The sequence below is a fragment of the Schistocerca cancellata genome, chromosome 3, assembly GCF_023864275.1.
Source record: "Schistocerca cancellata isolate TAMUIC-IGC-003103 chromosome 3, iqSchCanc2.1, whole genome shotgun sequence".
In the NCBI taxonomy this organism is placed as follows: domain Eukaryota; kingdom Metazoa; phylum Arthropoda; class Insecta; order Orthoptera; family Acrididae; genus Schistocerca; species Schistocerca cancellata.
The window spans coordinates 779,447,893-779,460,988 of NC_064628.1; the positions used below are offsets into that span (position 1 = coordinate 779,447,893).

The window sequence follows — 13,096 nt, forward strand, 5'->3', positions numbered from 1 at the left end:
GCAAACAGAACTGTAAGTGCCAGATGGTAGAATGCAGGGTGTGTGACTAGCCAGTAACTTGCAAGTGTCTGGGTAAGGTACTTTTTCCTTTACCCCAATCTCCTAAACAGCCCGCTCATTGAGATACACAGGGCAATCTGAAGAGGAAGTGGCATGGTCGCCATTGCAGTTGATGCAGCAGGGAGGAGGCGGCAAACAATTGCCCTCATAAGCATCCCTACCACAAGTTACACATTTGGCTGGGTGTCGACAAGACGTTAGAGTGTGGTTGAAATGACAGTACTGGTAGAAGCGCATTGGGTTCGGAATGTGTGGTCAGACTGTCATAACTTCATATCCTGCTTTGATCTTGCATGGAAGCACCGCTCTATCAAAGGTGAGAGAAAGAGTCCGTGTGGGCACTGAGGAGGCATATAACTTTTCTTACCCGAAGGATGGAAATGCACCCTGATCAGAGAGGTACGTTTGGATTTTGGCCTCTGTCTGGTTGTCAAGCAGCCTAGTGTAAATAACACTACGGGAAGAATTCAGAGTCCTATGGGCCTTGACACAAACAGGATAGCCGTGGAGAAGCGAAGCAGCAAGCTGCTGTTGTGCTTGAGAATCAGAAGAAGTCTCAAAAAGCAAAGTGCCATTCCATAAACGAGAGCAGGATTTCACAGGGTCGGCAATTGCATCAACACCTTTCTGAATAATAAATGGATTTACCCTTGCGAAGGACTGACTGTCTTCAGTAAGTGAAACCATAAGGAAGTGTGGTGCAGCTGGGAGGTTCTGATTGAGAGCTCCAATCCGTTTACATTTGGTAGACGGGGACTGCAAAGATAATGATTCGCTCATTGTGAGGAAATACACCATGATTGCCAGCATCTCTGGTGGCACGCTCGTTTCAACTGGGGGGGGCCTTCACAAGGGGGCACACCTGCCTTAGGTGACTGTTTGCACTTCACGCCACAACTGCCGAACACCTGACAGAGGGACCAATCGACAAATTGTGAAGGCAGCAGCTTAGGGTATCACTCCTCCCTGGGCCTGGCCTGTACCAGGGGGTACGTATTAACCCTACCTGCCGATCCGAGGCTGGGAATTACGCATTACCCAGTCACCTGTTACGCATCAAGACACGTGGGCCGGGAGGAAGTAGAAAAAAGAGGAGCCTCAATAGCCGAAGCAGGAGGATGATAGAATAAGGTGAATGAAGAAAGAAAAAAAGGAATGAAAAACAGTGGTGAGACCGTTCTTATGTCAGCTATGGACAGTGACGAACATTCCCTAGACTTGTTCCTCAAGGGAGGGGAAAAAGAATAGCAAGAGGACAGACATACAGCACTAAAGGAAAAAGATACTGCAAAGGCTGGGGCCTCATGGTAGCCAAGCATGAATGTGCAAAAGGCTGGCAAGTCCCCTGGGGGCACATCAGAAGTGATTGTAGAGCTTTTTATATGTGATTATCTACGGCTGTTGAGTAACTTGGAAAAAACATATTCATGCCATCAGCTGTACAATTTTGTTCATTCTCGACTGGTTTCGATTGGTACAGTCACTACTGCAATTGTGCCAAGGCACAGCATGTTTATATGGACTTTATTAAGACAGACTATTATGACAATTAGTGTGTTTTACATTTGTATTGAAAATACCCCAGCCTCTGTCTAACCTCCTGACTGCTCCAAGCTACCCTGCCCTCTTTCCACCTCGTACATTTATGTTCTCACAAGCAGCACTTTTACTGTCTCCTACCCCTACCCTGTTATTCCTTCCCCTACCTGCCCCGAACCACCTACTTACACCCACCACCCAGTTACATCTCTCATCACGTGCAGCTGCTCGCAGTGTGGTCTCAGCAGCCAGAGACTGCGGTCACATGTGTGTGAGTTGTGTTTGCACGAGTGTGTGCATGTTCTATCTCCGACAAAGGTCTCGTTGGCCAAAAACTCATTTTCTGATAGTGTTTTTGTTGTGCCTATCTGTGATTCAGCATTTCCGCTATATGGTGAGTAGCAACCACACTTTTCACAATAAGGTTACATTTGTATGAGTCATATATAACAAACGTATGGTTGATCCACTGATGTGCAGTGCTTTTCTTCTTTAAGATGGTTGTAACAATTCAAACCAGTAGAGAATAAACATAAAATTGTGCAGCTGATGCCAGGAATATGCTTTTTCCAAAAGAAGTAATCGTGTTGCACACCCAATGGCACCCAACAGCATCACTTCAGATACAGGGCGCACATAACAATGACGAATGCAACCTGTCAAAGTTTATTCTGCTTGGAGCCTTTATGCAATGATAAGTTCATTGTGATGCTGTAGGCAGAAGTGGGATTCATTTGGAAGGACTACGTGGTGCTACTTGAGTGCCCAGTGTTGTCAATGGGTGCAACATAGTTTGTCTCCCTCTTCTGCCACATCACGAGAAGCTGCAACAAAGGCGATCATGCAGACAGTCCACAGTGGCAATGTCACACGGTCTGTGTGGATACTTGCAAAGAAGCTCAATTCCTGACTAAAGGCATGTGATGCGGCTTTACGATCCTGCAAGGCCATGAGAAATGTCTGTTCTCTGGAACATTAGACACTAGTGCTAGTAGCTGAGATGCTACACAGTGTGAAGTATGGCCTTTCTGAACCCACTAATTCCAGATTCATATGACAATTGTGGTATACCGACAAATGCGAGCACCAGTATTGTGGGATTGTGAATCACTGTCTTGATAGGTCATGGTCATGCTGCTGTCACTTTCCAATGTGCTGGTTGACATTTCTCTCTCTTAGACAATGCATAACAAAAGCATCTCACAAATTACCAAATTCAAAGGTGATCTCTGAGTGAGAAACCTGCAGTGTAATATTTCCTCATATTTAAAATGTCTATGGCATTACTCCTGCCTACTTGCTACAGTATTGTTGTTAACAACAAAAAAGTGGCATAAAACACTATGTTCTGAGAAGAGGTACAATGAAGTAGAGAATAAACGAAAATGATTTCAACAGAAGTAAAGCTAGTACAACAGATGACCCAAATCAGAGTAATTGCAGGTTAAAGAATGGTGTAGGGAAGGGTTTAAGCTCAATGGCAATGATGTTTAATGTCCGAGATACAATGAAAGAATTAAAATAAAAACTCATAATGAGAATGTAAATGGTAAAATTTATGCCTATAGTAAGAATGTCACAGAAGAATGTAATATACAAGCTACTTAGCAGGAACATGGCATAATAACAAGGAAAGGATACATACTAAAAACAAATGCAGAGTACTGGAAAATGGATAACTATCTGCTACACACCACAGCTGTCAGCCTCTTCTCAAATTCATGTGTACTGCCATACTGTGAACACTACAGGTTGTCTTTAGCTACCCCCCTTTTTAGATGTTACCTACCAGCTCCACCAAGTGACATTTCCATAATTACAAACATGCAAGTGTCACTTAACTAACATACTAGCAGATACTACAGTAAACTCTCACTCCTCACACTCTACTTACTTGGACAAACTTCTCTTTCAATGTGTTATGAATGAGATAATGGTTGTAACACTGAATTCACAACCCACAAAATCTCCATTTATCTACACACAAATTATTTGCACCGTTTCAATCACATGCAAGATCATAAACAGCCTAAAACTATCAACTGTAATGTGCCTCCTATGATCAGACATTTTTTCAGCTAGTTCTTCTGTCACTCATGATTAACCCCGATAAATCTTCTGTTATTGATCTACTTAAAAAGTAATTTTGTTCCAAGACAAACAACTGTTTATCAGTTTCACAAAGAGCTCTTCCGCAGTAAAAGTCTGCAAAAAAACTGTATATTAACAATTTCTTACCTCTCAAACAAAATTTTTTACTGTTGTAGCTACAAAAGGAAGTCCACCCATTTAAAATAATTTTTTTTCTGACTATAATTTTATATTTGCTACACTTCACAAACTGCAGTTATTGATTTCCAATGTGGCTCTAATTACCTGCTGAGTCTCGGACGTGACTTTGCATTATCATCTGGTGTTGTTGCAGTAGATGTACTTGATGCACTCCCATAATCTTTGACTGGTGCACCACTTTCATCCAGAAGTGTAAGCTGCGACTGCCGCACAAACATGCCATGGTTGTCCTTGCACTAAAATTAACAGTTGAAGCAGTTAGTCTTTAAGGAAACTTTTTTCAGTAATCTATTTATACAAATGATTTTTTTTTAAACTGCAGCATACATTAACTAAAATCTTTAGCATCAGTACTTTGGAATGAAAATCAACAACTAGAATAACAGTTACATGCAAGAGGGCATATTTATTATCAATAATGGATCAATGAAGATTAAGATATTTAATATTAGTTTTAGACTATCTCAGCGTATACTGCAAATGAAAAGCTATCACATTTACAGAGAGACACCACTGTTAGAAAATACTCTATGTTTCAGTGAGTATCATACATGTAATCTTTTGGGGAAGTTAAACACAGGGTAAAATAGGCTCATGTGTAAGTAATATATATGAGCCTCAATCACTTGACATCCACCGCAGGCAAATGGCCTCCTCTAGAATTTTCCATGTCGCTGGCTACACATATAATGCTGCTCCTATTTGTTGCAAATATTGTCTACCTGTCTTCTATTAGCCCACTGTCAGATTGAGGTTCATTTTGCAATACGCAGAAAATTTCAAAAAATTGACTCATATGATGATCATTTTAAAAAGGCTGGCATCAAAGGGATGCCTTTCAAATTCTAGGGTGTCATTTCACAACATGTTCAGAATGTGTACACCGTGTACTTGAGGAATGTTTGTGTAGAGGTAAAAAGGAAGGTCACATTTTAATTACCTAAAGATCACTGTCATTAGAAAGTAAAGAGAGCACTAGCTCAATTAAACAATTATGGGAAGGAGAATGGTTTTTCTGAAAGAGCTAACTTAGAATTTAGGCCTACCTTAAATAATGCAGTCCCTCTCATAGCTGTTCTACAACCTGGGAAAGGAACAGATGGCCCCTAGCAGCTACAGGTCAACTATTACTATGCCATCTTCATAAAATTCTCAGGAGGTTCAAACAAGCAATGGAGTCTCTTCTGGTCCCAAAACAACCTGGCTTAAGAACAGGCAAATGTTGCACATTGCAGTCACTAACACTGATAACACACTGAGGATGGATTCAAGGAAAGAAAGATCAGGGGGCTGTGTTCATAGATTTATCAGCTTCTTATGACACAGTCAACCATGAACTGCTATTATGGAAAGTGTACACAATAAATAAAGATTATGGCAAGTCATAAATGATTAGAAATCTCCTCAGAAACAGAAGATCTTTTGTCAGCTTTTAAGGGCAAGGAAGCTGGCGCAGAACACATAACAATGAGTTACTGCACAGTAGCATACAGGTTCCGTTGATTTTCAATATCTATAAAAATGACAAACTGTTCCCAGAAGGCACTTGGATGTCACATTACATACCGTGCCCACTCACAGGAAACACTGCATGAATTAAGCACAAAACAACTGTTAGAAACAACATAGTACACAACCCAGAACAGTAAGGACTACAGCTTTAACCTTGTGCTACTCAGCTACAGAGCACACATCCGGAGTGGAAGAACTCCAGCCATGCCAAACAAGTGGACATACCACACAAACCATGCAGCATCATAGCAGGTTGTCTGAGACCAACATCAACTGAAAAGCTGTACTGCCAAACCCATGTCGCACCCCCTTTGTATCAGATGCAAAGTTGCAGCCAGGAAGGAAAAACTAAATTACTGACACCTACAGCACATCCCACTTTGGATACCAACCACCCAGCTACTGACAATTAAAATCAAGTAGTGGTTTCCTGTACACAACAGAAAATCACACTAATACACCTCAACAAAGCAGAGTACAATAAAATAAGTCCATCTCCAAGACTGCTCTGCACCAAGGGAACCCCCCCCCCCCCCCTTCTTTGCCCTGTGACACATATGGTAATCTTTAGGCAGGCTATGTTCTGGAGTTGCAAGAACCAAACGCAATGTGAATACATGTGACCATCAGCCAAACCAGTACTGTGTGATTATGGACTAGAGTTGACTACTATTCATCTTATGCAGAGTGAACTACGTGCACACTCCTGTGCTATTAAGCTAGTCATGAAGGAAACTCCCAAATTCACTATATGTGGAGAGCTTTTGGTCTAAAATTGCTCATCCCTATAATATTAAATGTTACTTGTATGTTTACACACAGTTTTCAGCTTCACAAGTTTTATCTTTACAGATTTCATCCATTGCTTATTGTTATATAGGATATTTAATAACTTTTTTTTCCTTCAGAAAGAAGTTGGACATAACTTATATCCATGTAGATCTTGATAAGATTTTCAAGTAACACAAAGATTGCCAACTTGCTTTAAATGTTCAAGAATGTACATGTGAGCACTTCATAAAATGCAAATGAGCAGTATCCTATGACTACAACTTCAATGACTCAGTCAGAAACAGTTACTCTGACAAACACATGGGCATAAAAATTTGTAGCAATATGAAATGGAATGATCGCATCATCACAGTCATAGGTTCATAGGTTAAGCAGGTGGGTTCGTTGGTAGGATTCAGTATTGAGAGGGGGGGGGGGGGGGGGAGCATCCCACCCAAAACTACTGATCGGGCATGTGGTACCCATACAAATAGCAGTAACAACAGATATTGAACAGCCACAAAGGTCTCACAAATGGTTACAGATTAGGTAAAAAATACAGCCTTACGATAAAAACTTAACACTAAACCCTTAGCAGTTAACATGTTAAGTTTGCAGATTACCTAACTGACAGAGTACTCTCTGTAAAACCAAACTGGGATCCCCACCTTTCCCGGTGACTTATTTCTTTACAGTCTTTCAGTTATTGGCACGCAATAACAAAAAACGTGAAAAAGCAGCGAACTGTATGTGATGTTTCTTTAATACCATACTACCGCAAAAGACGTGTATTACGGGGGAGCATTCGCTTTAGAAGAGACTCTTGACACCTTTGTTGTTCCTCCACCCCCATATACTTCAAAAGGGTGTATTTATCTGCTTATACAAATTTCTACTTTAATGAGCAACAATTATGAATATGGGTAACTCTTCATGCTTAGCCTCACTGCCTGGTTAGATCACTTGGCCCTAGAACATTCAAGAGGGGGTGAGGGATGTTACATTGCTACTCAACCATCATAAGATTTATTATTCTACATTCTACTCTAAGGAAATCTTAATTTTTAGGTTACATGTCAGTTAATTACAATGTTTGTTCTCCAATGGTATGTTACATACCAAATTAAGTGCAAAATATCCTGTTTTATATCCTACTGTTATCTTAAATTTTATGAGGTTTTAGTAATCTAAGGTGAAATACACTGTAATAATTCTGTATGTACTGACAGCCAACACAATGACACATCTCAAACTATTAACAGGTTTTGGAATGTTTCGTAACTAGCTGGTTAAAGCTGGTTGTTTCTTGGAGGGCAGAGAGCTACAAGCACATGAAAAATTTCATCTGTCACATCATCAATCATGCTAGTTTGTATTTAGTGAAGTAGTCTTTTGGGTCACCCTATTGTACTTTGGCCTCGTTACGTCCTTATGCACAAACCCAAGTGTGGAGTAAGGTTGTCTCTCATACTTCTGTATCACAGAACAGAGGATCTCGGACCTACAGTAACAGCTGATACCACAATGAGCTTCAGCTCATTGTTGCACGACGTTCTGTACAACTAGAATTCAACACAATTCATACAATACCAACTGACGGAGGGCCACAGATCAAACTTTCGGAAGCATTCATAAAAAGAACTTACTCTGGTGCAAATTTGAAAAATGAGTAGGCTGCAGAAAGTAAGTCACCTGGAAATACGTTCTTCCTTGCACAGTACCATTGTTCTTTCCTTTGGGTTCATCCAGTATTACACCAATCCACTTTCCACTAGAAAAAAGGGTTGTTCCGACGTATGCAACTACACCTTTCACATCTTTACCCGTTACCTCCACACGCTGCCCTTCCTTTAGAGGTCTTTCTGTCATTGCTGCAAATAAGACGGACCGCTTTTATTTTCGTTTGCTTACGACATAAAAATATTTTGGAAAAATAATTTACACTGCACATGCTAGTTAATTGTTCCATTTGAAGGTAAGTAAGTTTATTAGCACAAATGTTAAAAAACTATCAATGCAGTCAACCGGTAACCATAAATGTTTACTACGGTGGATTGTACCTTCTTAGTTTATGGAAAATGGAAAGAAATATTTAATTATTAAAAAAATTACAGTTTTTCTCATCGAATAAAGAGTTTAATCATTGAATAAAAATCAATTCCTCTGTTTTTCAGAGCTTGACGTAAGCCTCTGTCATTTCCCAAACAACACTAGCAGCGAAGTTCAGTACCACAGAAATACCACACTACCGCTAGTGGGACAATTATTGTATCACACTGATAATTAATTTTTAAGAAAATTTACCATTTTCTAAACTGTTGAAAAATGATAACTGAGGAAGTTTGGAAGATCTGGGTGTTAGGTACATGTTTATAACTCATATGATGCGTTACAAGCACTGTCCCAATGAGAACTGCTAATAAGCACCTCTCACAGCCCGCCGGCAAAAGCAGACTGCGGAGAAGTTGTCATTTGTCAACGAATGAAATAACCAACGGTACTAAATCTATCGTTTCTGTTGCTTTTCGTAATGCAGCACATCCTAGGGAAAGGCTGGTGAGTTCTTCACTTGTATTTACATTAGGAGGTATGCATCAAAAGATAGCTATATTTTCACTTTACATTGAATTAAATTCCAGCCTGCAATTTCTCATGCAGCTCAAATTCATTTTCCTCGTTACAACATTTTCTTCTACTTCCCTACACTGATATGTGTGCTACAGCTCTGCAGTACTCAGTCCTTTGCGTAAAAGAAGTAGATACTGAAATAAGATGAAATTTTTACGCCTAAAACCCTTGTTACGTCATTAATAAAAACGACAAACTGCAGGGACGTATTCCTGACAGGAAAAGGAGGAGAGAAGATCCTATGAACTTGTGTCTAGAAATGTACGGTATCATTGCCAGGGTAGATGACGCTGACGAATGACAGTTCCTCTGACCATCTGCCGTGTATTCATTGTGACTGCCGCAACGAACTGTAAACAGCAGAATGGTGCGGTATTCACATCGGGAACAAGCCGAGATGATGTTTCTATACGACCAAGCGGATGCAGACAGTCGAGAGGCAGCACGCTTATATCAAAACAAGTACCCTGACATGCACCAACTACCTCACACAACATTTCAAGCCCTTTTTGGGCGTTTGTGTGATCGTGGGTCCTTTTGAGAACGGACGAACGTGCAAGGAGGCGTACATCAGATTTGGAGGACCAGGTCCTACAGGATATTGAGATGACCCTAATACAAGCTCCATATCTGGTGTACACACAGTCCGCCGCTTCCCTGCATGTGTCTGAAAGGACCAATCGCCAAAAAAGCTTGAAATGTTGTGTGATATGGTTGGTGTCTGTGAGGGTACTTGTTTTGCTATGACCACACTGTTCCTCGACCATTCCCATCGGCTTGGTCATACACAAACACCATCTCAGCTTGTTCCAGGCATGAATAACGGACTATTCTGCTGCTTACAGTATGCTGCATCAATCACTCATCACACAAGGAACACACGGTACGTGGTCAGAGTAACTGTGATTCTGTTGGTGATATGTGAACAAACATTTTCCAGCGTGCATAGTGGCACACAAGATATGATTTGCAGAGTGCATTAGACTCTATGGAATATACATGTTCCGCGTTTGTTGATGGGGCAACATAATATAATTTGGTATTAATATGTGTTGTGCGAATAAAGCATAAGTTTATTTTGTCCCTTAAATAGTTGTTACTGTCATTTAGCTGCGTTAATCTACATAAACTACAACAGGCTAAGGGCCCAGATACTGCATTAAAGCGAAATAATGAGCTTTAAGGTGATGTGTATTTGCGCAAAAGGTACGCGGAAGTTCGTATAAACTTGGATTGTGTACGCTATACGAAAAAAAACTGTAAAATGCGTACAATACAGATACCGCAAATAGAGCGGCTTGTAGGGCGAGAAAATTACGCGACCTTGGAATTTTCCATTGAGGCGTATTTACACTTGGATGACTTATGGCACGTCGTAAACGGTAAATTGGCACCTACAGAGTCAAGTTTTGCCAGTAAGGATTGGAAGGCGAAATCAAAACTAATTCTTTTGATTGATCCAGTGGATTATGTTCACATAGAAAAGGCTACGTCAGCAAAGGAGGAATGGGACAAACTGAGAAACGCATTTGAAGATGGTGGTTTAACCAGAAAAGTAGGATTACTTCGTGAGCTGATAACCACAAGATTGAATAAGTGTAAAAGCGTGGATGAATATGTGAATAAAATAATTTCAATCTCCAATCGTCTGAGGAATATTGGTTTTGAAATTGCGGATGAATGGATTGGAACTTTATTGTCAGCTGGACTACCAGAGAAATATTCGCCAATGATTATGTGTCTGGAAAGTTCGGGAATATCCATTACAGCGGATAGTGTTAAGATGAAGATTCTGCAGGACGTGAGGAATGAACCAAATTCTAATGCGTCAGAAAAAGAAGCAGCGTCAGCTTTATACTCCAAGTACAAGAAGAAGAAGCCAATAAGATGTTTCAGATGCCAGAAAATTGGACATATTGTTTCAAAGTGCAAAGAAAAGTTAAATATAAAAGAAAAGAAACATGTTAATTCTAGTAATCCTGAGAGAAAGGCTACCGATAAAAGCAAGGTATTTTCTGTTTTTTACTGTTTTAATGCACCGAGTGATGATCATGCAGAATGGTTCCTACATTGAGGAGCATCTGTGTACATTGCCATAGCTCTGTTAGGTTTGTATGATGTTCAGTCAAGGACTGATATTGGAATTTCTACAGTTGATGGATCTAACTAAGTTAAGGTGTGAACTCGCAGGAAAAGTAGATCTTAATTTGCTTTTGAATGGGGAAAAGGAAATTGTTACTGCTCATGATGTATATTATGTAAAGAATATTGCAACTAATTTGTTGTCAGTAAGCTAAATAGTAAAGAAGGGTAATAAAGTTTCTTCAATATAGAAGGAGCCAAAGTGATAGACTCTTGTGGTGATATTGTAAATACAGCAAGTAATGTAAGAGGTATTTACAAAGTGAATACAGTTCAAACTACTGCTGAAACAGGAAATCACTCTGTTTATGCTGGAAAAGGTTTCTTGTGGCATAGGAGGCTTGGACATTTGAATAGGAAAAGTATGACTTTACTGAAGAATATGGCAACTGGGATGGGAAATTATGGAATGAATAATGTTCAATGTGAGGTGTTTTTGCAAGGGAAGCAGGCTAGATTGCCATTTAAATCGAGTCAGAGCAGATCTGCCGAAGTCTTGCAACTCATACATTCAGATCTCTGTGGACCTATGGAGATGGAATCCTTAGGAGGTAGCTTCTATTTCCTGACATTCATAAATGATTTTTCTAGATAGATGTATATTTATTTTATAAGTAGCAAGAATCAAGTGAATGATGTATTTGTTGTTTATTGCAAAATGGTTGAAAGACAGACTGGGAAGAAAATTAAAATTATTAGATCAGACAATGGACAAGAATATGTAAACAGACGGTTTATGGAACAGTTGAATGGAATGGGTATTAGGCATCAGACTACCATTCGCTACAGACCTTCTCAAAATGGAGTTGCAGAAGGAGCCAACAGAACCACTGTAGAAAAGGCAAGAAGTATGTTAAGTGATGCTGAACTACCTAAGTATTTTTGGGCAGAGGCTGTGTCAACAGCAGTGTATTTAATTAACAGATCACCTACCAAAGCTGTGAGACACAAGCCACCTTATGAAATATGGACTGGGAAGAAACTGGATCTAAAGCACTTAAAATTCTTTGGATGTGAAGCCATGGTTCAGATTACAAAACCATTAAGAGGAAAGTGGGATGCAAAATATCAAAAATAAATTTTTGTTAGCTACTGTGAGGATTCAAAAGGCTACAGATTTTATAATCCGGTGAATAAGAAAGTAATAAGTAGCAGAGATGTAGTATTTTTGGAGGATTATAGACCTAAAATAAAGGAAAGTAGTCAAAATGATACAGTAATGCAACCAAGCATAATATGTGATAGTGTTGGAACAGAGGTGGAAACTTAAACAGAAGAAGATGAGAATAAAGAGGAAGCTGATGTGCTACCCAAGAATCAAATTGAGGAAGAAGATTCAACAAAGGAAGTCAGTTTAAGGCGGTCTTCACATATAGCAAAACCGAAAGAATATCCAGATTATGAAATGTATGGTGCCCAAACAATTAGCAATGAACCAATCACAGTTGATGAAGCTTTAGCAAGTTCAAATGCTCAAGATTGGAAAAAGGCTACTGAAAAGGATCTGCAATCTTTTGTGAATAATAATACATATGAATGGGTTGACATGCATGAAAATAAAAAGCCACAAAGAACAAGATGGGTGTTTAGTATTAACAATCCTGAGAGTGCAATATCAAATTCAAAGCCAGTTTGGTAGTTAAAGGATATTCCCAGAAAGAAGGAACAGATTACAATGAAACATTCTGACCAGTGGTGAAGTATTCATCATTGAGATACCTTTTACCTATGGCAGTAAAGGAAGACTTATTAATTCATAATATGGATGTGAAAACAGCCTACCTGAGTGGAAGACTGGAAGAGGTAATATATGTGATTCCACTTGATGAAGTTAAGCGACCTTATCAAGGGAAAAGGAGAATTTGGCGTTTGAAGAAAGGCATATATGGATTAAACCAAAGTGGCCACTGCTGGAATAAATGATTGCATAAAAGTTTGATAAAACTAGGCATGTTACAGTCAAAGGCAGATCCCAGTATATATCATAAAAGGAGCAATGAAGAAATTTCAGTCATGGCCATATGGATAGATGATTTTTTTTATTTTAACCAATAGTGAAAGCCAGATGGATTTTTTTTTAAAAAACAGTTATGGTCAGAATTTAATATACATCATTTATGGGAAATAATCAATACTTAGGCATGAAGATTCT

The 13,096-nt window shown here is 39.5% G+C and overlaps 1 protein-coding gene across 4 annotated transcripts in view; it reads right to left on the bottom strand.

Annotated features, from left to right (window-relative positions):
- Positions 1 to 8,374, bottom strand: part of LOC126175828 (dynactin subunit 1) — a 150,256-nt gene extending 141,882 nt beyond the window's left edge. For 3 of the 4 annotated variants that reach the window (XM_049922828.1, XM_049922829.1, XM_049922826.1), the window contains exons 1-3: positions 8,235 to 8,374; positions 7,867 to 8,045; positions 3,976 to 4,127 (exon numbers count right to left, since the gene is read on the bottom strand). In XM_049922828.1, the coding sequence (XP_049778785.1) occupies positions 3,976 to 4,127; positions 7,867 to 8,043 (329 nt within the window). In that variant the 5' untranslated portion in view covers positions 8,044 to 8,045; positions 8,235 to 8,374. The remainder of the gene's footprint in view (positions 1 to 3,975; positions 4,128 to 7,866; positions 8,046 to 8,234) is intronic. The other variant, XM_049922827.1, reaches the window with a different exon arrangement.
- Between the last annotated feature and the right edge of the window lie 4,722 nt (positions 8,375 to 13,096).